Consider the following 25,023-nt stretch of genomic DNA (forward strand, 5'->3'; position numbering starts at 1 on the left):
GCCTGTGTCTTTGACAGAAAGTTACTAATCATATTTGAGTGGTTAGCGAGATTAAAGGCAGGCCAGTCGAGAGAAATATCAGTCATTTAATTAACACAGGTGAAGAGAAACACTTTTTTGTTTTGTAAGGACTGCAACACAGATCTTGTATTCGTTCAAGAAACACATTCATGCAAAGAGGACTATAATTATTGGAAAAATCAGTGGGGAAATGTCATTTTTTTGGCCCACAGAACTAATCATTCAGCTGGGATTGCAATTTTAGCTCACAATTTCAAAGGGAATTTTTTGTTTACTCAAATGGACATCAACGGACATTGACTAGTAGCGGTCATCAACCACATGAACAGATTATGTGTTGTGTAATGTATATGGATACTAATCCTCCAAACAACTTACTTCAAGAGGAAATTGAAGAAACTCTTAAAAGTCTTTTGAGAAAATATCCATCCAGTCAGATTATAGTTGGTGGAGATTTTTAATATGGTTTATTCTAATGAGACTGATAGATTGCCCCATAGGCCTAACATTGGTGTGAACAAGTTGGTGAATTTCTGCCAAAACCTGGACTTAATTGACATATGGAGAGTTAAAACCCCTGGAGAGAAACAATACACATGGAGTAATAGAGATTGTTCACTACAATGAAGAATTGACTTGTGGGTGATAACCTCTAGTCTTGAGCCCAACACTGTAGAGGTAAAAATACTGCCTACAGTCCTGACGGATCATAAAGTCATATGGTTGACTTGTAAGAATGTGCAGTAATGATGGTAAGAAATACTCGGGTGGTTATTGGAAATTAAATAACTCATTGTTATTGCATGATGATTTAAAAAAAAAAATGATTAAGAATCAAATTTCTGTTTACTGGATTTTAGCTACATCTAATGCAGAATTTGGGAAATATTGGGAACTGCTGAAATTTAAAATCCGCTCAGCCTGCATTACTTATGGAAACGGCTTGCTTTAAGAAGGAGATGTGAGGTAGCTGAACTCTCTAAAACAATTGCGGATATCACAGAGATTGAGCATCTTGATCTTAACGAGAACGCTAAATTTTATGATTTACAGAATCAACTAGATACATTGGAAAAGGCTAGAGGAGCTTTCATAAGATCCAGAAAACAATGGCTTGAAAAAGGTGAAAAGAACAGTAGATACTTTTTTAATTTGGAAAAGAGGAAAGGGGAACTCGACACACTTCAGAAATGTATGATTAATGGGGTTACCACTGAGAATAGAGAGTTGTTATCAGACCACTCAGATTAATGGGGTTACCACTGAGGATAGAGAGTTGTTATCAGACCACTCAGATTAATGGGGTTACCACTGAGGATAGAGAGTTGTTATCAGACCACTCAGATTAATGGGGTTACCACTGAGGATAGAGAGTTGTTATCAGACCACTCAGATTAATGGGGTTACCACTGAGGATAGAGAGTTGTTATCAGACCACTCAGATTAATGGGGTTACCACTGAGGATAGAGAGTTGTTATCAGACCACTCAGATTAATGGGGTTACCACTGAGGATAGAGAGTTGTTATCAGACCACTCAGATTAATGGGGTTACCACTGAGAATAGAGAGTTGTTATCAGACCACTCAGATTAATGGGGTTACCACTGAGAATAGAGAGTTGTTATCAGACCACTCAGATTAATGGGGTTACCACTGAGGATAGAGAGTTGTTATCAGACCACTCAGATTAATGGGGTTACCACTGAGGATAGAGAGTTGTTATCAGACCACTCAGATTAATGGGGTTACCACTGAGGATAGAGAGTTGTTATCAGACCACTCAGATTAATGGGGTTACCACTGAGGATAGAGAGTTGTTATCAGACCACTCAGATTAATGGGGTTACCACTGAGGATAGAGAGTTGTTATCAGACCACTCAGATTAATGGGGTTACCACTGAGGATAGAGAGTTGTTATCAGACCACTCAGATTAATGGGGTTACCACTGAGGATAGAGAGTTGTTATCAGACCACTCAGATTAATGGGGTTACCACTGAGGATAGAGAGTTGTTATCAGACCACTCAGATTAATGGGGTTACCACTGAGAATAGAGAGTTGTTATCAGACCACTCAGATTAATGGGGTTACCACTGAGGATAGAGAGTTGTTATCAGACCACTCAGATTAATGGGGTTACCACTGAGGATAGAGAGTTGTTATCAGACCACTCAGATTAATGGGGTTACCACTGAGGATAGAGAGTTGTTATCAGACCACTCAGATTAATGGGGTTACCACTGAGGATAGAGAGTTGTTATCAGACCACTCAGATTAATGGGGTTACCACTGAGGATAGAGAGTTGTTATCAGACCACTCAGATTAATGGGGTTACCACTGAGGATAGAGAGTTGTTATCAGACCACTCAGATTAATGGGGTTACCACTGAGGATAGAGAGTTGTTATCAGACCACTCAGATTAATGGGGTTACCACTGAGGATAGAGAGTTGTTATCAGACCACTCAGATTAATGGGGTTACCACTGAGGATAGAGAGTTGTTATCAGACCACTCAGATTAATGGGGTTACCACTGAGGATAGAGAGTTGTTATCAGACCACTCAGATTAATGGGGTTACCACTGAGAATAGAGAGTTGTTATCAGACCACTCAGATTAATGGGGTTACCACTGAGGATAGAGAGTTGTTATCAGACCACTCAGATTAATGGGGTTACCACTGAGGATAGAGAGTTGTTATCAGACCACTCAGATTAATGGGGTTACCACTGAGGATAGAGAGTTGTTATCAGACCACTCAGATTAATGGGGTTACCACTGAGGATAGAGAGTTGTTATCAGACCACTCAGATTAATGGGGTTACCACTGAGGATAGAGAGTTGTTATCAGACCACTCAGATTAATGGGGTTACCACTGAGGATAGAGAGTTGTTATCAGACCACTCAGATTAATGGGGTTACCACTGAGAATAGAGAGTTGTTATCAGACCACTCAGATTAATGGGGTTACCACTGAGGATAGAGAGTTGTTATCAGACCACTCAGATTAATGGGGTTACCACTGAGGATAGAGAGTTGTTATCAGACCACTCAGATTAATGGGGTTACCACTGAGGATAGAGAGTTGTTATCAGACCACTCAGATTAATGGGGTTACCACTGAGGATAGAGAGTTGTTATCAGACCACTCAGATTAATGGGGTTACCACTGAGGATAGAGAGTTGTTATCAGACCACTCAGATTAATGGGGTTACCACTGAGGATAGAGAGTTGTTATCAGACCACTCAGATTAATGGGGTTACCACTGAGGATAGAGAGTTGTTATCAGTCCACTCAGATTAATGGGGTTACCACTGAGGATAGAGAGTTGTTATCAGACCACTCAGATTAATGGGGTTACCACTGAGGATAGAGAGTTGTTATCAGACCACTCAGATTAATGGGGTTACCACTGAGGATAGAGAGTTGTTATCAGACCACTCAGATTAATGGGGTTACCACTGAGGATAGAGAGTTGTTATCAGACCACTCAGATTAATGGGGTTACCACTGAGAATAGAGAGTTGTTATCAGACCACTCAGATTAATGGGGTTACCACTGAGGATAGAGAGTTGTTATCAGACCACTCAGATTAATGGGGTTACCACTGAGGATAGAGAGTTGTTATCAGACCACTCAGATTAATGGGGTTACCACTGAGGGTAGAGAGTTGTTATCAGACCACTCAGATTAATGGGGTTACCACTGAGGATAGAGAGTTGTTATCAGACCACTCAGATTAATGGGGTTACCACTGAGGATAGAGAGTTGTTATCAGACCACTCAGATTAATGGGGTTATCACTGAGGATAGAGAGTTGTTATCAGACCACTCAGATTAATGGGGTTACCACTGAGGATAGAGAGTTGTTATCAGACCACTCAGATTAATGGGGTTACCACTGAGGATAGAGAGTTGTTATCAGACCACTCAGATTAATGGGGTTACCACTGAGGATAGAGAGTTGTTATCAGACCACTCAGATTAATGGGGTTACCACTGAGGATAGAGAGTTGTTATCAGACCACTCAGATTAATGGGGTTACCACTGAGGATAGAGAGTTGTTATCAGACCACTCAGATTAATGGGGTTACCACTGAGGATAGAGAGTTGTTATCAGACCACTCAGATTAATGGGGTTACCACTGAGGATAGAGAGTTGTTATCAGACCACTCAGATTAATGGGGTTACCACTGAGGATAGAGAGTTGTTATCAGACCACTCAGATTAATGGGGTTACCACTGAGGATAGAGAGTTGTTATCAGACCACTCAGATTAATGGGGTTACCACTGAGGATAGAGAGTTGTTATCAGACTTTACCAGTAAGTTTTATGAGAATCTTTACTCCTTCGATAACAATTTGGGTGACTCTAAGAATCTCCTTGATTCTATAGAGAATGTTAATTCGGTTAGTGAAGAATTAAATCGTTCTTGCTGTCAAGATTTATCCATTATGGACATCCAGTACGGGATTGCTCAATTAAAAAATAACAAATCTCCAGGTTGTGATGGATTAACCTCTGAATTTTACAAAACCTTCTCTGAAGAAATAGCACCATTTTTACTTGAAACATTTAAGGAGGCTTTAAAGAAGGGAGAACTACCTGCCTCTTTGAAGCAAGGGGTTATTACTCTTATACCTAAACCACACAAGGATCTCTTAAATATTGATAATTGGCGTCCAATCACACTCCTAAATAACAACTACAAAATTATAGCCTTAATCTTTGCAAAAAGGTTAAAGTCTTGCTTGAATGATCTGATTGATGAATGTCAATCAGGGTTTATGAAAGGGTGCCATATATCTAATAATCTGAGGCTGCTGTTAGACTTGGTTGAGTATTGTGATCTATTGGATTACTTCCCTGTTATCCTATTTTTGGATTTTCAGAAAGCATTTGATACTGTAAGTCACAATTTTATCTTTGATTGTCTTAAGCATTTGAAGTTTGGTCTTTTTTGTTGTTGATGCTATTAGAACTCTGTATAATGGTGGCAATAGCTGTATCAAACCGTGTCATGGAACATCCTCAAGGTTTAACAATTACAAAGGAATACAACAAGGTTGTCCAATTTCACCTTTTTTTTAATTTATTAGTATATCAAATGTTATGCTCATTAGTTCATAAAAGTCCATTTGAAGGCATTATATCCCATGCCAGATAGATCAAGATATCCCAACTGGCGGATGACACCTCACCTTTTTTTTTTTTTATGTGTCACAAGCTAGATTATCATTGGATATCGTGAAGCAGTTCTCCAAAATCTCAGGTTTGGTATTAAATCTTTCCAAATGTGAGATGTTTGTTCTGAAAGGAGCTGTCAATCCAGCAGATTGTAACATCTCTGAAAAAAAGATACTGTAACCTACCTCGGTGTAAAGATCACCAAAAATCTTAAGGCTGTGAATGATCTTAATTTGAACCCTGTAACTGAATCTGTCAACAACAAAAAATATCCTCATGGTTAGGGAGTTTATTTAAGTCTTCAAGGAAGGGTGCTTTTATCCAAAGCTGAGGGGCTATCTCGTGCATCCTATCTTTTTTCACCTATTGACATTCCCAAATCCACTTGTTGTATCTTAGATAGGCTATTGTACAACTTCATATGGAAAAACAAGCCACATAAGATAAAAAGAGATGTTATCACCAACAGGGTTTGTGATGGCGGTCTAAATGTCTTAGACCTCACTCTATTCAATCAGATATCAAAAATCAACTGGATTAAAGGGTACATAAAAAATCCTCATAGTTTCTGGAATATTATACCTCATTTTGTTTTTCAGAAGTTCGAAGGGCTTAATCTTTTACTACGATGTCCATATATTGTGGGTAAACTTCCTGTGAAACTGGCGGCTTTTCACAAGCAGGCTTTCATGTGCTGGGCTTTATTCTATAAACACAACTTTTCACCTCATAAATGTTTTATATGGAACAATGGTTCGATATTACAAAGAAACAAGATGTCATTTTACCATAAATGGTTCTCGAAAAACATTATCCTTGTCAGCCAATTAGTTAATATTACGTACCTATTTACGCGGAGAGAATTTATGGAAAGATACAACTTTGAGGTTTTAAGCAAGGAATATGACACTGTTATTAAAGCTATACCTAGTGGGATAAAAACTTTACTTCAGAATAATGCATATTTTGGAATATCTCCGATTGTAAGCGATATCCAGGTGAATGGCATAGGTCTACTAGATACGAAATTCAACAATCGTTTATTAAGGGATATTTTCTACAGGAAGTCTATTCCCTCTGCGATATTTTGTTGGGCTTCATCGTTTGATGTAAACTGGAGCCATGCTTGGCTCACTCCACACAAATCTATGGTGACCAATAAAGTAAAGGAGATCTCCTTTCAGATTATCCATAGATTCTATCCGTGTAATAGCTTGATTTCTAAATATATACCTGATGGTACCAGTGAATGCAGTTTTTCTGAACTAGAACCTGAATCTATTGAACACTTATTCTGTCATTGTTTATATAGTGAAGTGTTCTGGACTGATGTAAAACTATATTTTGGCCTCAAATTGCATACAACCATTGAAATGTCTAAGTTTGACATATTATTTTACTACACTGATTCCACAATTGAACGTGAGTTTGTCATAAATTTATTTATTTTAAGAGGATAATTTTACTTAGACAAATCCAAATTTATGAAGAAAAAGCCCCTTTTTTACAATTTTTTATCTATTGTGGAATGCTATTTAGAGTCATTAAAACGTATACAAAACAAAATGTTAAAAATGTATTCGCTACATGTCTGTATTTGAATTGATATAATGTGGATTAGTTTTATTTTTTTTAATCATTTCTTTCATCCCTCTGGCTGTTATGTTTATGTTTTGTATGTTACTGTTAATAAAAAAAATAATAAAACAAAAAGAAGGAAAAAATAAAAAATATATAAATATAAAAAAATTAACACAGGACGGTTCTTATTATAGCTCAGTACACATTACAGCAGTGAATATGCACACACGAAATGTTTATGATATATTATTTAAATGGCCAAATATGAGGGGTTAATGAATAATCATTTGAAGATAGATTAACGAGGTGGCAAAGACAAGTTTTGAAACTCTGTAGTGGAGGTTGCGTTTTTTGCGTCTTCAACCCGCCCACTCCGAAAAAGTGAGCCGTCGTTATTTGTATTTTTTAAGGTGAGGTGTCGGTCTCCTTCGATTCATGTGTCTTTAAAAGTACGATACATATCTGGATTCCTATATAATGGAAGTAGCACAATTGAACCTAAATTATTATTTTTTATCAATATTTAGCTTAATCCCAGCAGGACATTGCTGAGGAGGAGAGTAAGTATTGTAATGAAACAGCAGGGAGCAGGTCTTGAACCCTCGACGTTCTAACCTGAAGTCCGGCGCGCTATCGACTGTGCGGCAGAATCGATTGCATCACCATCACCGTGGCCTGGTTTGATAGCTGTTAAACTAATCCCTCCTTTCAAAGAGCGCGTCCTCGCGTTAGCTTGCGACTCTACGTCTACAGGAACGCGCTCACCGGCCAAGCACACGCACTGTCGTGGAAGCAAGGTCCGATCCCACTTCTGACACCAATGTAATGAAACAGCAGGGAGCAGGTCTCGAACCCTCGACCTTTTTAGCCCGAGGTCCGTCGCGCTATCGACTGTGCCGCAAAAGCATGCTCGTACGGCAGAATCAATTTCCGCGGTTATAAACCCAGGGTCGTTACAGTATTATTGGGCCTGGAATCTGAGGAATCCAGCGGACAGACAGGTTTGGTAGCATGTAAATAAGTATGTTCTTGAGCTAGTTGATGCACGGCACGGTAGCAAGTTCCTCGATGTACAGTTGAAGTCGGAGGTTTACATACATCTTAGCCAAATACATTTAAACTTAGTTTTTCACAATTCCGGACATTTATTCCAAGTAAAAATTCCCTGTCTTGAGTTAGTTAGTATCACCACTTTATTTTATGAATGTGAAATGTCAGAACAATAGTAGAGAGAATGATTTATTTCAGCTTTTTATTTTCCACATTCCCAGTGGGTCAGAAGTTTACATACACTCAATTAGTATTTGGTAGCATTGCCTTTAAATGGTTTAACTTGGGTCAAACGTCAGGTAGCCTTCCATAAACTTCCCACAAATTGGGTGAATTTTGGCACATTCCTCCTGACAGAGATGGTGTAACTGAGTCAGTTTGTAGGCCTCCTTGCTTGCACACACTTTTTCAGTTCTGCCCACATATTTTCTGTGGGATTGAGGTCAGGGCTTTGTGATGGCCACTCCAATACCTTGACTTTGTTGTCCATTTTGCCACAACTTTGGAAGTATGCTTGGGGTCATTGTCCCTTTGGAAGACCCATTTGTGATCAAGCTTTAACTTCCTGACTGATGTCTTGAGATGTTGCTTCAATATATCCACATCATTTTCCTGCCTCATGATGCAATCTATTTTATTTTGTGAAGTGCACCAGTCTCTCCTGCAGCAAAGCACCCCCACAACATGATGCTGCCACCCCCGTGCTTCACGGTTGGGATGGTGTTCTTCGGCTTGCAAGCTTCCCCCTTTTTCCTCCAAACATAACGATGATCATTATGGCCAAACAGTTCTATTTTTGTTTCATCAGACCAGAAGACATTTCTCCAAAAAGTACGATCTTTGTCCCCATGTGCAGTTACAAAATGTAGTCTGGCTTTTTGATGGGGGTTTTGGAGAGTGGCTTCTTCCTTGCTGAGCGGCCTTTTAGGTTATGTCGACATAGGACTCGGTTTACTGTGGATATAGATACTTTGGTACCTGTTTCCTCCAGCATCTTCACAAGGTCCTTTGCTGTTGTTCTGGGATTGATTTGCACTTTTCGCACCAGAGTACAGTCATCTCTAGGAGACAGAATACGTCTCCTTCCTGAGCGGTATGACGGCTGGGTGGTCCCACTGTGTTTATACTTGCATACTATTGTTTGTACAGCTGAACATGGTACCTTCAGGCATTTGGAAATTGCTCCCAAGGATGAACCAGACTTGTGGAGGTCTACATTTTTTTTCTGAGATCTTTGCTGATTTCTTTTGATTTTCCCATGATGTCAAGCAAAGAGGCACTGAGTTTGAAGGTACGTCTTGAAATACATCCACAGGTACACCTCCAATTGATTCAAATGACGTCAATTTTCCTATCAGAAGCTTCTAAAGCCATGACATAATTTTCTGGAATTTTCCAAGCTGTTTAAAGGCAAAGTCAACTTAGTGTATGTAAACTTCTGACCCACTGGAATTGTGATACAGTGAATTATAAGTTAAATAATCTGTCTGAAAACAATTGTTGGAAAAATTACTTGTGTCATGCACAAAGTAGATGTCCTAACTGACTTACCAAAACTATCGTTTGTTAACAAGAAATTTGTGGAGTGGTTGAAAAACGAGTTTTAATGACTCCAACCTAAGTGTATGTAAACTTACGACTTCAACTGTAACTAGAGGACTTTAGATGAAAACAAGTATTGTGCATGTTTTAATGTAGTTAGTAGACTCAACACTGACTACAGACTCTTTACTTAGAGTTCACTCCTGCAATGCACTATCAGTGTGTTGTTGTTTCACAGGTAGCTAGGGACAGTTGCTATGTGGGTGATGGCTGTTGAATTGGCTAAATACCCCCCCCCCACCATGTTGACCCCACAGTTGTCAAGTTGGCTGGATGTCATTTGAGTGGTGGACCATTCTTGATACACACAGGAAACTGTTGAACGTAAAAAAAAAAAAAAACAGCAGCATTGCCATTCTTGACACAAACTGGTGCGCCTGGCACCTACTACCATACCCCGTTCAAAGGCATTTAAATATTTTGTCTTGCCCATTCACCCTCTGAATGGCATACCTAATCCATGTCCCAATCGTCTCAAGGCTTGAAAATCCTCCTTTAACCGGTCTCCTCCCCTTCATCTACACTGATTGACGTGGATTTAACAAGTGACATCAATAAGGGATCACGCTTTCACCTGGATTCACCTGGTCAGTCTATGTAATGGGAAGAGCAGATGTTCTTAATATTTGGTATACTCACTATATATTTACCTATGGTGAAATGCTAATGTTTTGCAATAGTTTGCTGTAATCCCTGAATATGCTTCTAGGCTTTTTGACACTCGACCTGTTCAACTCTTGCGGTACTGTATTCTTAATATATTGAAACTCTATTCATTTTCAACAGGGCTCATAATGGCTGAAATGGAGCATCCTACACAGCAAGGAGTCTGCAGGATGATAGGCTATTGCACATTGGTCTTGTGTCTCATGCCACAGATGACATGGGCTAAAGTGAGCTACAAGTAAGGGGATCCCGAAACCCTACATGTCAACAAAGTTGGTCCTTACCACAACCCCCAGAGAACGAATCATTACTACATGTTGTCTGTTTGCAGGCCAAAAGAGGACCATGAATACATATGAATATGCAAATATATGACTAATGATTTTATGCTTGTATGGTGCTTCAGTTAACAGAACTGTATGTTATCAGTACTGTATATAATATCTCTATGAGGACTTAGCATATAATGTCTGAGAAACTTTTCTCCCCACGTGCTCCATAAGTCCCTTAGTGTGGGAGAAGTGCTTGATGGAGATCGGATGACAGAGTCCCTGTATGAAATCAAATTCTGTGAGAATACAGAAGAAGAAAATTCTAAGTCTAACAGAGAAAGAGGTATTTGCGCTCGGACAAAATACACACAACTTCACAGTACATTGCATAATTGAAAGGTGTACCTGAGTCTAATTGGTGACATCTTTCCTTTTATGTCTCCTTTCTTGTAGGTGGACCAGCTCCTAGAGGCCATAGAGGAGCCGTATTACTTTGAGTTTGTCCTGGATGACATTCCCACCTGGGGCTTTGTGGGATACATGGAGGAGAGTGGCTTCCTGCCTCAACGTCATTAGGAGGGTCAGTCGGTCGTTCTTCAGTTCTATCTCCCTTTACATCCCAGTACAGACCCATGTCTACGGGCTCTCACAGTCTGTCTGTCTGTCTGTCTGTCTGTCTGTCTGTCTCTCTGTCTGTCTGTCTGTCTGTCTGTCTGTCTGTCTGTCTGTCTGTCTGTCTGTCTGTCTGTCTCTCTGTCTCTCTGTCTGTCTGTCTCTCTGTCTCTGTGTCTGTGTCTTTTATGTGTACACAGGTAGGGCTGTGGACACACCTGGACTTCAACATTGTGTACAACGGCGACTCTGTGATCTTTGCCAACGTCTCAGTGAAGGACTCCAAGCCAGTGCCTCTGGAGGAGGGTGGCGGTGGCGCCAGACACGGGTTGGTGGGGACAGGCGGCAGGCTGGCACTGTCCTTCACCTACAGCGTGCACTGGTTTGATAGCCCTCTGACCCACACCCGGCTGGCAGAGAGGCTGAGGGACTACTCATTCTTCCCCAAGACTCTGGACATCTCCCTGGTGCTGGTGGTGCTACTGCTGGGCTTTGACATCATCCTCATCCAGGTCCTCAAGAACGACTTCGCCAGGTGACCAATTAGGTGACGGACTGGGGATGATTAGACATTGTAATGGTGTTCTGTTTCACCAGAGAGGTCAAATTGGTGTTGGAATGCAACAGTTTGGGCATATAAGAGTAGGTCTATTTGTGGCTATAAATCATGTTTAAATGGGATTATGTCTGGAAATGGGAGCTCAAATGTGTGGGAATTACTTTTCCACTGTTCAAGCTCTTTCTTACGTTCCTGTTGTTACTGTAGGTACAATGTTGAGGAGGGGAGCTGTGATGATCTGGACCAAGGGGACAGTGGCTGGTAGACCATCCAAACGGACGTTTTCCGGGTCCCTCCTTACACAGCCTGCTGTGTCCCGTGTTGGGAGTGGGAACTCAGTTTCTAACCCTGGTGACAGGTAACCCATCAACACACTGGTTTAACACTCAGAACACATTCATCAAATCTTACAATTAATGCCTCAGAATACAGAATCTTTATCCAAAAAAATCTAAGAGCAGATCAGGGTTGAATTTGACCAGTTGTTTATGGTTGTGTGATGTTCCGACACCTAGCGTTCATCAAATGCATTGCATTCCTTTCCCCTTGTGTTACTTCCCATTGCACGGGGATTGAATGTCTGTGTGACATAAGAACTGGACATCTGATAAGCACACAGACACAGAACATGGGTGTGGATGTACACAGATATGCCAGTGACAAAGTAGTCAGTAGACATTGTGAGCTATTATCACGACAGGCTCCTGATAGGCTCCTGAAGCTCTCCCATTTTGCTCTCCCTGTGTGTCTTTTTGCTGTAGGGATCATCGTCATGGCGTTGCTGGGAATGTTTAACGTGCATCGTCATGGTGCTATCAACTCGGCGGCCATCATGCTGTACGCGTTGCCGAGTTGTGTGTCAGGATACTGCTCCTGTAGCTTCTACACACAGACACATGGCCAGTGCCTGGTCTGGAATATCCTCCTCTACACACAGATACATGGCCAGTGCCTGGTCTGGAATATCCTCCTCTACACACAGATACATGGCCAGTGCCTGGTCTGGAATATCCTCTACACACAGATACATGGCCAGTGCCTGGTCTGGAATATCCTCTAAACACAGATACATGGCCAATGCTGGGTCTGGAATATCCTCCTCTACACACAGATACATGGCCAGTGCCTGGTCTGGAATATCCTCTACACACAGATACATGGCCAGTGCTGGGTCTGGAATATCCTCCTCTACACACAGATACATGGCCAGTGCCTGGTCTGGAATATCCTCTAAACACAGATACATCGCCAATGCTGGGTCTGGAATATCCTCTAAACACAGATACATGGCCAGTGCCTGGTCTGGAATATCCTCTACACACAGATACATGGCCATCTGCTGGGTCTGGAATATCCTCCTCTACACACAGATACATGGCCAGTGCCTGGTCTGGAATATCCTCTACACACAGATACATGGCCAGTGCCTGGTCTGGAATATCCTCTACACACAGATACATAGCCAGTGCCTGGTCTGGAATATCCTCTACACACAGATACATGGCCAGTGCCTGGTCTGGAATATCCTCCTCTACACACAGATACATGGCCAGTGCCTGGTCTGGAATATCCTCTACACACAGATACATGGCCAGTGCCTGGTCTGGAATATCCTCTACACACAGATACATGGCCAGTGCCTGGTCTGGAATATCCTCTACACACAGATACATGGCCAGTGCCTGGTCTGGAATATCCTCCTCTACACACAGATACATGGCCAGTGCCTGGTCTGGAATATCCTCTACACACAGATACATGGCCAGTGCCTGGTCTGGAATATCCTCTACACACAGATACATGGCCAGTGCCTGGTCTGGAATATCCTCTACACACAGATACATGGCCAATGCTGGGTCTGGAATATCCTCCTCTACACACAGATACATGGCCAGTGCCTGGTCTGGAATATCCTCTACACACAGATACATGGCCAGTGCCTGGTCTGGAATATCCTCTACACACAGATACATGGCCAGTGCCTGGTCTGGAATATCCTCTACACACAGATACATGGCCAGTGCCAGGTCTGGACAATCCTCCTCACTCTTCTCAGGTGATTTTATTTTCATGCCATATATATCGTAAATGTTATGTTCCATATATTGTACATTTAATGTATTTTTGTCAAGTCTGGTAGAGTTTCAATTACAATAAAAAATTTACACAGTATGTGTGTATTTTCAGCAGGATGTGTGTAGTGTCTTGAACTGTTCAGTTTCAATTAACCTAAAGCTTCTCTCTTGTCTCCATCTCTGCTTGCATCTGACTCTCTGCCCTCTCCCCCCCCTCCCTCCCTCCCTCCTCTTCTCTCCCTTCTTCCTCTCTCTACCCATCTCTCCTTGCTACCACGCTCTTTTCATCCTTCCTTCATTCTCTCCCTCACTTCCTGCCACCCCTCCTCCCTCCCTTCCTTCCATCCCTCCTCCAGCTCCCTTGTTATGTATAAAACTAATCGATCACATTTTATTTGTGGTCTGGCCTTTTAGTAGCTCAGTAATTTGTCACAGAACCCTGAACAACACCCAGACAATCCATCTATTGTGTATAGCCTTGTTTCTAATCATTTCTCTCCCTCCCCCCTTTCTCTATGTCAGGGCAATCTATTTTTGATTGGGATTTTAGTAGCTAGCTCAAAGTAATTTGTCACAGAACGCTGAACAACACCCAAACATAAAGAGTGTATATTGTGTATTTCTGGCGTATTGCCCTAACCTCCCTCAGTGCCATCCCAGTGGAGCTGTACTACATCTTCGCCACCATGTGGGGCCGCGAGCATTACACCCTGTATAGCATCTTCTTCTTGTTAGGCGCCTGCATCTCGGTTGCGCTCACCTACTTCCTGCTGTCTGGCGAGGACTACCGCTGGTGGTGGCCCAGCGTGCTGAGCACAGCTTCCACAGGCCTTCTTCATCTTTGTCTATTCAGCGTTTTTACTACCGCGGCCGTTCTAGTATGAGCGGCCCGGTGCAGAGTTCTTTGGTTACTCTCTCCTCATGGCGTTGGTCTTCTCTCTCGTGCTGGGAACTGTCTCCTTCTGGATCTTGCTGGGCTTAATTCGCTACATCAAATCAAACTTTATTTGTCACATGCGCCGAATACAACAAGTGTAGACCTTACAGTGAAATGCTTACTTACAAACCCTTAACCAACGGTGCGGTTCAAGAAAGAGTTAACAAAATAAACTAAGGTAAAAAAGTAACACAATAAAATTACAATGGGGGTACCGGTACACAGTCAATGTGCGGCGGTACAGGTCAGTCAAGGTTATTTGTACATGTAGGTAGCAGGTAGCCTAGTGGTTAGAGCGTTGGGCCAGGAACCAAAATGTTGCTGGATCAAATCCCCGAGTGGACAAGGTGTAATTCTGAACAAGGCAGTTACCCCACTGTTCCCCGGTAGGCTGTCATTGTCAACAAGAATTTGTTTTTAACTGACTTGCCTAGTTAAAAAATAAAAAAGGTTGGGGTGAAGTGACTGCATAGATAAACGTCTACCGCATCCTCAAGAGGGACTAAGGGAATGTACACACACCGGCCCAGTTTGAATGTTCAAGGTTGGGTTTCCCTGCTCAGACATTGCATGCATCAACCAATGGTTGCACATCGGGCACCAGATTGCTATAACGAGGTGGCTAGTAGATATGTAAAATACCTCTCCAGGCATTGTAAGATCTGGCATGTGTCAGGAACGTCTGAGTAGAGGAACACACCCAATGTGTGTCCTGTCATTTGGTCATTGAGGTAGTTGATCTGATTTGTGGAAACAAAGTGAAAATGGTGTTTTCTTAGCCAATCACATACAGGCCAGTGATCACCTCAAGGAAGTGGGGAAAGATGCATTTGGAAATGACTAACAGGGCTGTGTACAGACCTCCTGTGGGGGGAAAAGAAGATCCCAGGGGCCTTATAGAAATATGGATGTCAGACAGACATGAATGGAATTATGTTAATGGCTTTAGAAGGGGATGAAAGTGTATGACGTGAATGTTTCAGTGTGACGCAGGCTTGCGGTTTGGCCGAAGGATCCGTTCTAGCGTAATGTAATGTCAGTGATGGAGCAATATTGTGTACCATAGTTGCCATCGACTGAGTTGGTTCCAATGTAAATACAATCTTTTCAATAAAGACATATATTATAATGAGATAGATATTGCGAGAAAAACGCTATATATATATATACACACACACACACACACCAAGTATTGAGTCAGTGTTTGCTCTAATAAGACATGCTTTATTTGTACAACCAGTCCCTGTTTCCCCTTTACAAGAGTGACAGATCAGGCAACAAGATGACATTACCAAAAATCCTGGTCGAAGCAGTCCATGTAGAGCTTTTAACAGTTGGCAGGTTTTCCAAACAAGTCTGCCTTTAAAAAAAAACTGCCCTGTGTAATCAATACAAAGAAAAGTAAATCCCACCACCATGGCCAAATCATTTCATTACAGGTGAACTGTGCACCAACAGGGTTAATGATAAAAATAGAGAAAAAAAATATGCATAACTTGTAAAATCTGGGGAAAGTTCTGGGGCACAGAACTTACCCCGTCAGTTCCAATGCATTTTCCCGTTTCAGGGCTACCGAACAAAACCTTAACATTTGATTCTAACTAGCGCAAGGCAGCGCCACACACACACGTCAAATAGGTAAAACATATCAGTAACGTTAAAGATCATACTGGTGCAGCTTGGAACCACAAACATTCATTGCAGTGAGAAATGCTACACAGCTGAACGTGTGTGACATCAGTAGTTAACTGATGGATAAAAAAAAAAATAAAAAAAACATTGCCCGCCACTTCCAACATAGACAGTGCAAAACTTTGTCAGAGTTGAGTGTCAAAAAGCACAAGGAGCAATGAACTCTTCAACGATATTAAAAACTCAGGTAAGATATAAAAAAAAAAATAAGGCAACATTGTGATAAAACATATGAATAAGGGATAAAAGTCCAAACAGAACCTGCACATTATTAAGATGGATTGATATAATTAGCCAACACCGCATCATTTGAGAATGACCTGTGTCTGACTCTCAACATTAATTATAAGAATCCTTCCAAACAACCATTTCATACATTTACAAAAAAAACAGTCGATTTACCACTGAGACATTCACCTGTGGATTACTGGCTAGCATTGTGAAACAGGGCCATGCGTATGGAGCTGTTGGTGGGGCTCCCGTCGTCACCTGATGCTGGAATCGTGTTTTACACTGTCCATGTTGTAGCCCGTTGCTGAGCTGTAGAAGCCATTGGGGGGCACTTAGTGGGTCATGGCTGGGGGCCAGTTGCCCAGGGGCCTTGCAGAGGGATGTGGGGGAGAGGAGGATGGCTGAGGGTATCCACCCGTGTAGTAAGGCAGGTTCTGCTGGGGGCTCTTCTTGAACATGGCCTCTTGGAACTGTTGAGTGTTGGTGTGATGGTCCTGAATCTGTGTTTGGGCATCTCCCTGAAACTAGAAAGAGATGGTGGTTAATATCACCATACGGTCAGCATGAAGCTAAAGCACTGATGTGTGTAGAGATGTTTCATCCTGCCTTTAAGACATTGTCCAGACTGGAGACACTATGTCCAAGCCTATTGCCTCTGTTACCAACCAACAGGAGGCACAAGCTAGACAACTGCTGGGGCAATAACTGTAGTTTAAGATAAATGTAGTATTGTACAACATAACCAAACATATCAACTAGGAAAAGAACATGTATATTGTGCAGGTTTACACAGCATTATAATTGTGCTCACCTGAGGGTTTGGTGGCATGATAGGGTAGCCAGGGTTTGGGTACCCAGCAGATTCCCAGCTGTTGTCTTTCTGGTGCCTTTTCAGTTTCATTCTGCGATTCTGGAACCATGTTTTAACCTAAAAGACATGCATATAATTAGTCAACATCTGAAGTAAATACCAGCTAAATGTATGATTTGACACAATGGTGAAGAGTGGGTTACGCTCATAACAGTAGGCTAATCAATCAACTCACCTGTTTGTAAGTTAGCCCCGTCAGTCCAGCCAGGGCCTTCATCTCAGCAGGGGAGAGGTACCTCTGCATGTTAAACCGATGGGTCAGGGCATCCATTTGGCCAGTTGAAAAAGCAGTCCGAGCTTTTTGTTTGGGGGTGTCTTTGTCCACTTTCTCTGGGAGAGGCACGGGCAAAGACTGCGGGGCGTTGTCCTCACTCCCCAGAATTTGCACGCTTGCGTTCTCTGGATAGGAGCTGGAGACATGCTCACTATTATTTGGGCTTCCACTTTCCGTCTCCTCTTCCAACTCCTTTTTCACCCAGGTGGCAGGGTTGGTTTGAGGATAGCTGTTCTCTGAACTCCAAGAATCTGAGCGAGAAAATAGGAGAAAGTTATATACACTTGTCGGTACATAAAGTCTGCATTTTGGCTTGGTTGAATTTGAACAGTTCCACAGGATGGCGCCATTGTCCATGCAGTCTGACCAAAGGTAAACAGTGGCGCCAGAGTGGACACTTTTGGCGGTTCACAAAATGGCGTTGTATACAAACACATGGACCTTGTTTGAGAGGGAGATCGTAACTTTAGCCAGAGACCCAGCAAATGCAAGTACAAGAACTACCACTATGTCGACCTAACAGTCTGCTTCATAGACAAATCAAAATCAAATATATTTATATAGCCCTTCTTACATCAGCTGATATCTCAAAGTGCTGTACAGAAACCCAGCGTAAAACCCCAAACAGCAAGCAGTGCAGGTGTAGAAGGACAAACTACCTAGAGTACTGTAGGCCGTATTTACACGGTAAGAGACCTGCTCTTAACCATATTGCACAAAACAACTAAATGTAATGTTAACTAGCTTGGCTAGCTAACGTTATTTACCTGGTGATCTGTGCAACACTGGATCGCTTGGAGTGTAGTTACTTGGCCCGTCGGTCTCCTTCGGCGGTTGATCAAACAGAGTCCGGTTGTGGGAAATGAAAAGGCGTCCAGTCGGAGTATGGCTGTGAGGGTCGCCGAGATACATGACAGAACCTGGGTATTGGGGATTGCCACTACCAATGTTGTCTTCGGGATCCCTGGGTGGGGATTGATGCTGAGCTTGCTGCTGCGCTTGCTGGTGGTAGCCGCCGCTTACCCCAGAGTTGTAAACGGTCTCTGCCCAGCCGGAAAAGTTGGGATGATTTTGCTCAGCCCCTGTTTGGTACATGAGACCATAGGCAAAGGCATGGTAGGATGGGTTGTAGCTCACTGGTAGCTTCCAATCCGCCATCGCTTCCACAGGCCCTCTTCTTTGCAAGCAAGAAATGTCCAAACTTCTTAATGAAGCCCCAAAAATAAGGATGCTGTAGCCAACCTTCAAGAAGTTTGAAAGCTTCTTGGTGTAGCTAGCTAGTATAAACTAACTGCCGACGGCTGGAAAACACCGAAATTGTAGTAGTAATATCGCTTTCCCCTACGTTGAAGAAAGTAGTGTAAAAGTATACTGTCTATCGAATCTGGGGTCACCAGTTATAGGGAAAGGTATGGGTCAGGTCTCAGCCAATCATCAAGTCTTTCATTCAGGTATCGGTATTGAGGCCGCGCCCCTTAAAAGGTCTTTTCAGGAGAAATTACATTTTGTAATTTAATCACTGCCCTGAAGTTTTAATGTATTTCTTGAACTAGTAATGTTAAGAAGCAAAATAAGCAGCAAAAAGCAACATTTTTCTCAGGAAAAACTATTTGATGGTTGATTTATTTTGGTGCAATTTATTAGTCATTATCCAACATATATATCAGATATCCATTAAATCATCACCATTTTATATTTTAAAACATATGAGTTTAAAAGTTTCATTAATTGGAAGTAACATAATGAGCAGACACTTAATGGTCACAGTGTTTTGTAATAGTTGCCACTGTTTGTGTATGCCATATTTTATCCTCTCTTCACTTTGAAAAGACAACCTTTGATTAATGTGTACAGCTTTCTGCTCAGTCTGCTTCTCTTATATTTTAATTTTGTTAGCTCTATAATTGACATACCAATCATAGTGTCATACCACTTTTATGTGTAGGCCTAATTTATAACACATGTCAAACATGATTACATTTCCGCTTGGATCAGAATGTTCATTCTCTCACATCCCTGCCATAAAGTGTCTCTTCAGAGCTGTCCCATTGTTGTGGAGGTAGCCTCAAGGTAATAGTGACCTCAACAGTTAATGTGATCAAGGCTGTTGGTGGTGCATTATGCTTGAATTGTAGAGAAAGGCTACACAAATGTGTGTAGCAATGGTGGCTGTGAGTGGTAAAAATACTGTAGATGTATTTATTTAATCTGCAGAAATGTATTGACTAGTATGTAGCCTAAAGACTGTTTTATTCTCCCTAGTTTTGCCCAGACATAGGATATAGACCTGGGTCGGGGGAAAACTCAATTTAGATGTGATTATCACCCCATTATTTAATCAATAGGTATCTGTGTTATTTGGCTTAAAAGTGGAAATTGAAGCAGGAATCGAAATGTGTCTCACAGCATGCTGTTGTCGATGCAGTTAGTACAACTCAAAACATCACTGATCACTTTCTACCTGAGCCTTTATCCCTCCTCAAATACAGATTTTTGTAATTAAATTCAGGCAACTTGGAGACAAATGGCTACAATGTCTGGTCATGTAAATGCAGTGTATAGTCAGCATTTGGTAGCAATGCTTTCACATACTGGACCAAACTGGCCCAAGAATTACCATTCAAATGCTTGTTTTTAGTCTACCTCCGTGGCTGCATTGTAATTGTAATTGTTCAGTTAGTGGTGAGAATATGTGATCACGTTGAGACTATGGGACTACTGACATAGCTACTGATCTTTACCTGGGCAGAGGGAGGGTGATAGGTGTGGGGTGTGTGTTTGGGTGATGGGTGTGGTGGGAGGCTTTTTTTTTGGGGGGGGGGGGGGGGTGAATAGAAGATGTAGCTAAAGTAGTATCCTAAATGCATTTAGTATATAAATCATAGGGCTATTTTATTTAACTTTCATTTAGTATCCTTTGTAGATGCCCAAAACAACACGGACAAATGTAACTGCATGTTATGGCAAACGTGACTGAAGCCTATCTATTCTCAGCAGTTTGTGGGCAGGACTTTATTTGATTGTAAAAAGGTTAAAATCAGATTGTGTGAACTTTTGGTTTTGCTGCACCAATGAAGGGAGAAATACTGTCGACCTAACAGTCTGCTTCATAGACAAATCAAAATCAAATCAAATGTATTTATATAGCCCTTCTTACATCAGCTGATATCTCAAAGTGCTGTACAGAAACCCAGCCTAAAACCCCAAACAGCTAGCAATGCTGGTATAGAAGGACAAACTACACAAACTACCTAGAGTACTGTAGGCCGTATTTACACGGTAAGAGACCTGCTCTTAACCATATTGCACAAAACAACTAAATGTAATGTTAACTAGCTTGGCTAGCTAACGTTATTTACCTGGTGATCTGTGCAACACTGGATCGCTTGGAGTGTAGTTACTTAAAAAGGTTAAAATCAGATCGTGTGAACGTTTGGTTTTGCTGCACCAATGAAGGGAGAAATACTTATTATAAACCGGGTCGTTGGAGCCCTGAATGCTGATTGGCTGAAAGCTGTTGTATATCACACATTATACCACAGGTACTTATTTACTGTTTCTAATTACTTTGGTAACCAGTTTATAATAGCAATAAGGCAACTCTGGGGTTTGTGGCAATATTGTGTACTGTAGTCGTCATCGACTGATTTTGGGTCCAATGTAAATACAATCTTTTCAATAAAGACATATTTCTATTACAACTTACCGCTTTAAAAATGACTGACTGATCTAGATAGAGTGAATAATATGCAGCTGTAGTACAGTTAGTCTCCATTTACTTTACATGGACGGCTTTGGGATAAATACAAATCAGCCAAGAATGCAAATGGCTGCTGAAATCCTAGCCAATCAAAGTTACCGTGTACCTTTCCACTCTGAACTAATTGAAATATTGCACCACCTGCTGCCCTCTTAATACCACACATGTTGTCGAGGTCCAACCTAAAACCAAGTATTGAGTCAGAGTTTGCTCTGATAAGACATGCTTTATGTGCACAACCAGTCCTTGTTTCCCCTTTGCAAAATGGCTGAAAGCCATGGTGTATCACACCTTATACCACATGTACTTGTTTACTGTTTCTAATTACTTTGGTAACCAGTTTATAATAGCAATAAGGCAACTCGGGGGTTTGTGGTATATACCACGGCTAAAGGCTGTATCCAGGCACTCCGTGTTACATTATGCATAAGAACAGCCCTTAGCCATGGTATATTGGCCATATACCACACCCCCTCGGACCATATTTCTTAATTATGTACAGTAAATAACGTTTTATAGGTATCATAGGACAATTCAGGCAACTTGGAGACAATTGGCTAAAATGGCTGAACATGTAAATGCTTGCAAGCACAAGCATTTCGCTACACTCGCATTAACATCTGCTAACCATGTGTATGTGACAAATAAAATTTGATTTGATTTGATTTGATTTGAAATGCAGTGCATAGTCAGCATCTGGTAGCAATGCTTTCACATACTGGACCAAACTGGCCCAAGAATTACCATTCAAATGCTTGTTTTTAGTCTACCTCCGTGGCTGCATTGTAATTGTAATTGTTCAGTTAGTGGTGAGAATATGTGATCACGTTGAGACTATGGGACTACTGACATAGCTACTGATCTTTACCTGGGCAGAGGGAGGGTGATAGGTGTGGGGTGTGTGTTTGGGGGATGGGTGTGGTGGGAGGCTTTTGGGGGGGGGGGGGGTGAATAGAAGATGTAGCTAAAGTAGTATCCTAAATGTTTTTTTAAATTCTAATTGCATTTAGTATACAAATCATTGGGCTATTTTATTTGAATTTTCTAAAAAAATGTCAAAAGAAGAGAAAAAAAAGTGAATTCCTCACCTTGTGCTTACAAAAACATTTGTACCAGTGAAAACAACCGCTTGGAACAGGAAAATCAGTCAGATGTCTGACTAATCGATTTCTTTAGTGTCCGTGTGAGACGAGGTACTACCCATTTTGTGACCTTTAAAAGGTGCGAATTGTCACCTCATACTACTATGCATGTCAATTGAGACATGCTCAACTACAACAACGTTTTTACAACTTGAAAACGTGTAGAATTAGACATGCACTCATGCAAGAATATTCTACTGTAGTTTGTTCACTAACAATATTGATCATGTTTGCCCTCCGCCCCAAAACAGGCGCTGTACACTTGTAAAGCTGATGTTGATGTGTATTTCAATGTGGTATGGAACACGGTTGGGTCTTTGCGTGTCAAAAAAGATACACGTCAAATAACACTATTTGACACGTTAAATAAGCTTATCATTTGACAAATAACAGTTTAATTGTAGAATGTTGTGTTGGACTGCAACTTCTGGGGTAGCTAGCTAGCTTTAGCTTGGTACCTAGCTAACACCAATACAACCAGCCTGAAAATAATGACCAGTAGCAACTGCAGTCATTTTCATTATTCTTAGCAATGATTTAGGAATCCTTGTGAGTAAGTCTTAGCTAAGTAGTCACTTGTTGTTCGCCTATTGACATTAAACTTCAGTTCATGAAAAGAAATAGCTAGCCAGCTACTAAACCCTGATGCCCAAAGCTAACGTTATAAGCAGCCAGCTAGCTTCATCTGGCTAGTGAGGCTCGACCGGACCGGGTTATGTGTTGTGAAGCTAGCCACAATAAGGATTAGGCACAATGGTGGAATTTGCGGTTTGCCTTCAAAATAAAAGTACCAATTTGAACGTGATGCAGAAGATAACCAATGGTGGAATCATGCCATATTTAGACTAGATAATGTTAAACAAGGTTGGAATGTGAAGCAATGAAATGGGGTATCAGTCTACTCGGTGACACCCACAGAACACAACTGTATAGAGTTTACGCAAATATTAGTGTTGTAGCTCTTATTGCGGGACTGTGACTGTGTGAAATCACCTCCCCAGTCAGCCTATTGTGTGTATTGACATTCATATTGCACTGTAGAGCTTTACCTAAGGATTTGAGGATAAAAAAAATGGGGTATCAGTATAAATATTTTCCCAACGTCCTCCTCAGAGTTATCAGACTCCGAAACATCCACACAGTATTGTTTTTACCCTGGAATAGTGTTTAATACACATAGATTGACAATAAACAGGCAATCAAACAGGCTAAGTCCCAGTACAGAGACAAAATCCCAGTACAGAGACAAAATCGAGTCGCAATTCAACAGCTCAGACACAAGAGGTATGTGGCAGGGTCTACAGTCAATCACGGATTACAAAAAGAAAACCAGCCCCGTCGCGGACCAGGATGTCTTGCTCCCAGACAGGCTAAACAACTTTTTTGCCCGCTTTGAGGACAATACAGTGCCACTGACACGGCCCCCTACCAAAACCTGCGGGCTCTCCTTCACTGCAGCCGAGGTGAGTAAAACATTTAAACGTGTTAACCCTCGCAAGGCTGCAGGCCCAGACGGCATTCCCAGCCGCGTCCTCAGAGCATGCGCAGACCAGCTGGCTGGTGTGTTTACGGACATATTCAATCAATCCTTATCCCAGTCTGCTGTTCCCACATGCTTCAAGAGGGCCACCATTGTTCCTGTTCCCAAGAAAGCTAAGGTAACTGAGCTAAACGACTACCGCCCCGTAGCACTCACTTCCGTCATCATGAAGTGCTTTGAGAGACTAGTCAAGGACCATATCACCTCCACCCTACCGGACACCCTAGACCCACTCCAATTTGCTTACCGACCCAATAGATCCACAGACGACGCAATCGCAACCACACTGCACACTGCCCTAACCCATCTGGACAAGAGGAATACCCATGTGAGAATGCTGTTCATCGATTACAGCTCAGCATTTAACACCATAGTACCCTCCAAACTCGTCATCAAGCTCGAGACCCTGGGTCTCGACCCCGCCCTGTGCAACTGGGTCCTGGACTTCCTGACGGGCCGCCCCCAGGTGGTGAGGGTAGGTAACAACATCTCCACCCCGCTGATCCTCAACACTGGGGCCCCACAAGGGTGCGTTCTGAGCCCTCTCCTGTACTCCCTGTTCACCCACGACTGCGTGGCCATGCACGCCTCCAACTCAATCATCAAGTTTGCGGATGACACTACAGTGGTAGGCTTGATTACCAACAACGACGAGACGGCCTACAGGGAGGAGGTGAGGGCCCTCGGAGTGTGGTGTCAGGAAAATAACCTCACACTCAACGTCAACAAAACAAAGGAGATGATTGTGGACTTCAGGAAACAGCAGTGGGAGCACCCCCCTATCCACATCGACGGGTCAGTAGTGGAGAAGGTGGAAAGTTTTAAGTTCCTCGGTGTACACATCACGGACAAACTGAATTGGTCCACCCACACAGACAGCGTTGTGAAGAAGGCGCAGCAGCGCCTCTTCAACCTCAGGAGGCTGAAGAAATTCGGCTTGT

General features: G+C 42.0%; 2 protein-coding genes across 2 annotated transcripts; one reads left to right on the top strand and one right to left on the bottom strand.

Moving 5' to 3' along the window:
• The first annotated feature begins 10,237 nt into the window (after positions 1-10,237).
• On the top strand, positions 10,238-13,732 carry tm9sf1 (transmembrane 9 superfamily member 1). Its single transcript, XM_071412352.1, is given in 8 exon segments — positions 10,238-10,458; positions 10,609-10,709; positions 10,711-10,732; positions 10,843-10,969; positions 11,206-11,536; positions 11,768-11,859; positions 11,862-11,918; positions 12,322-13,732. Coding segments are annotated over 8 exon segments (1,242 nt in total). The 5' UTR covers positions 10,238-10,245; the 3' UTR covers positions 12,621-13,732.
• Positions 13,733-15,775: 2,043 nt separating this feature from the next.
• On the bottom strand, positions 15,776-18,871 carry nanog (nanog homeobox). The gene is made up of 4 exons (XM_071415013.1): positions 18,408-18,871; positions 17,542-17,891; positions 17,307-17,423; positions 15,776-17,019 (listed from the first exon to the last, which is right to left on the bottom strand). Exons 1-4 carry the CDS (start codon positions 18,796-18,798, stop codon positions 16,828-16,830), a joined length of 1,050 nt encoding a protein of 349 aa, XP_071271114.1. The 5' UTR covers positions 18,799-18,871; the 3' UTR covers positions 15,776-16,827.
• Between the last annotated feature and the right edge of the window lie 6,152 nt (positions 18,872-25,023).

Source organism: Salvelinus alpinus, chromosome 8 (genome assembly GCF_045679555.1).
Source record: "Salvelinus alpinus chromosome 8, SLU_Salpinus.1, whole genome shotgun sequence".
Taxonomy (NCBI): domain Eukaryota; kingdom Metazoa; phylum Chordata; class Actinopteri; order Salmoniformes; family Salmonidae; genus Salvelinus; species Salvelinus alpinus.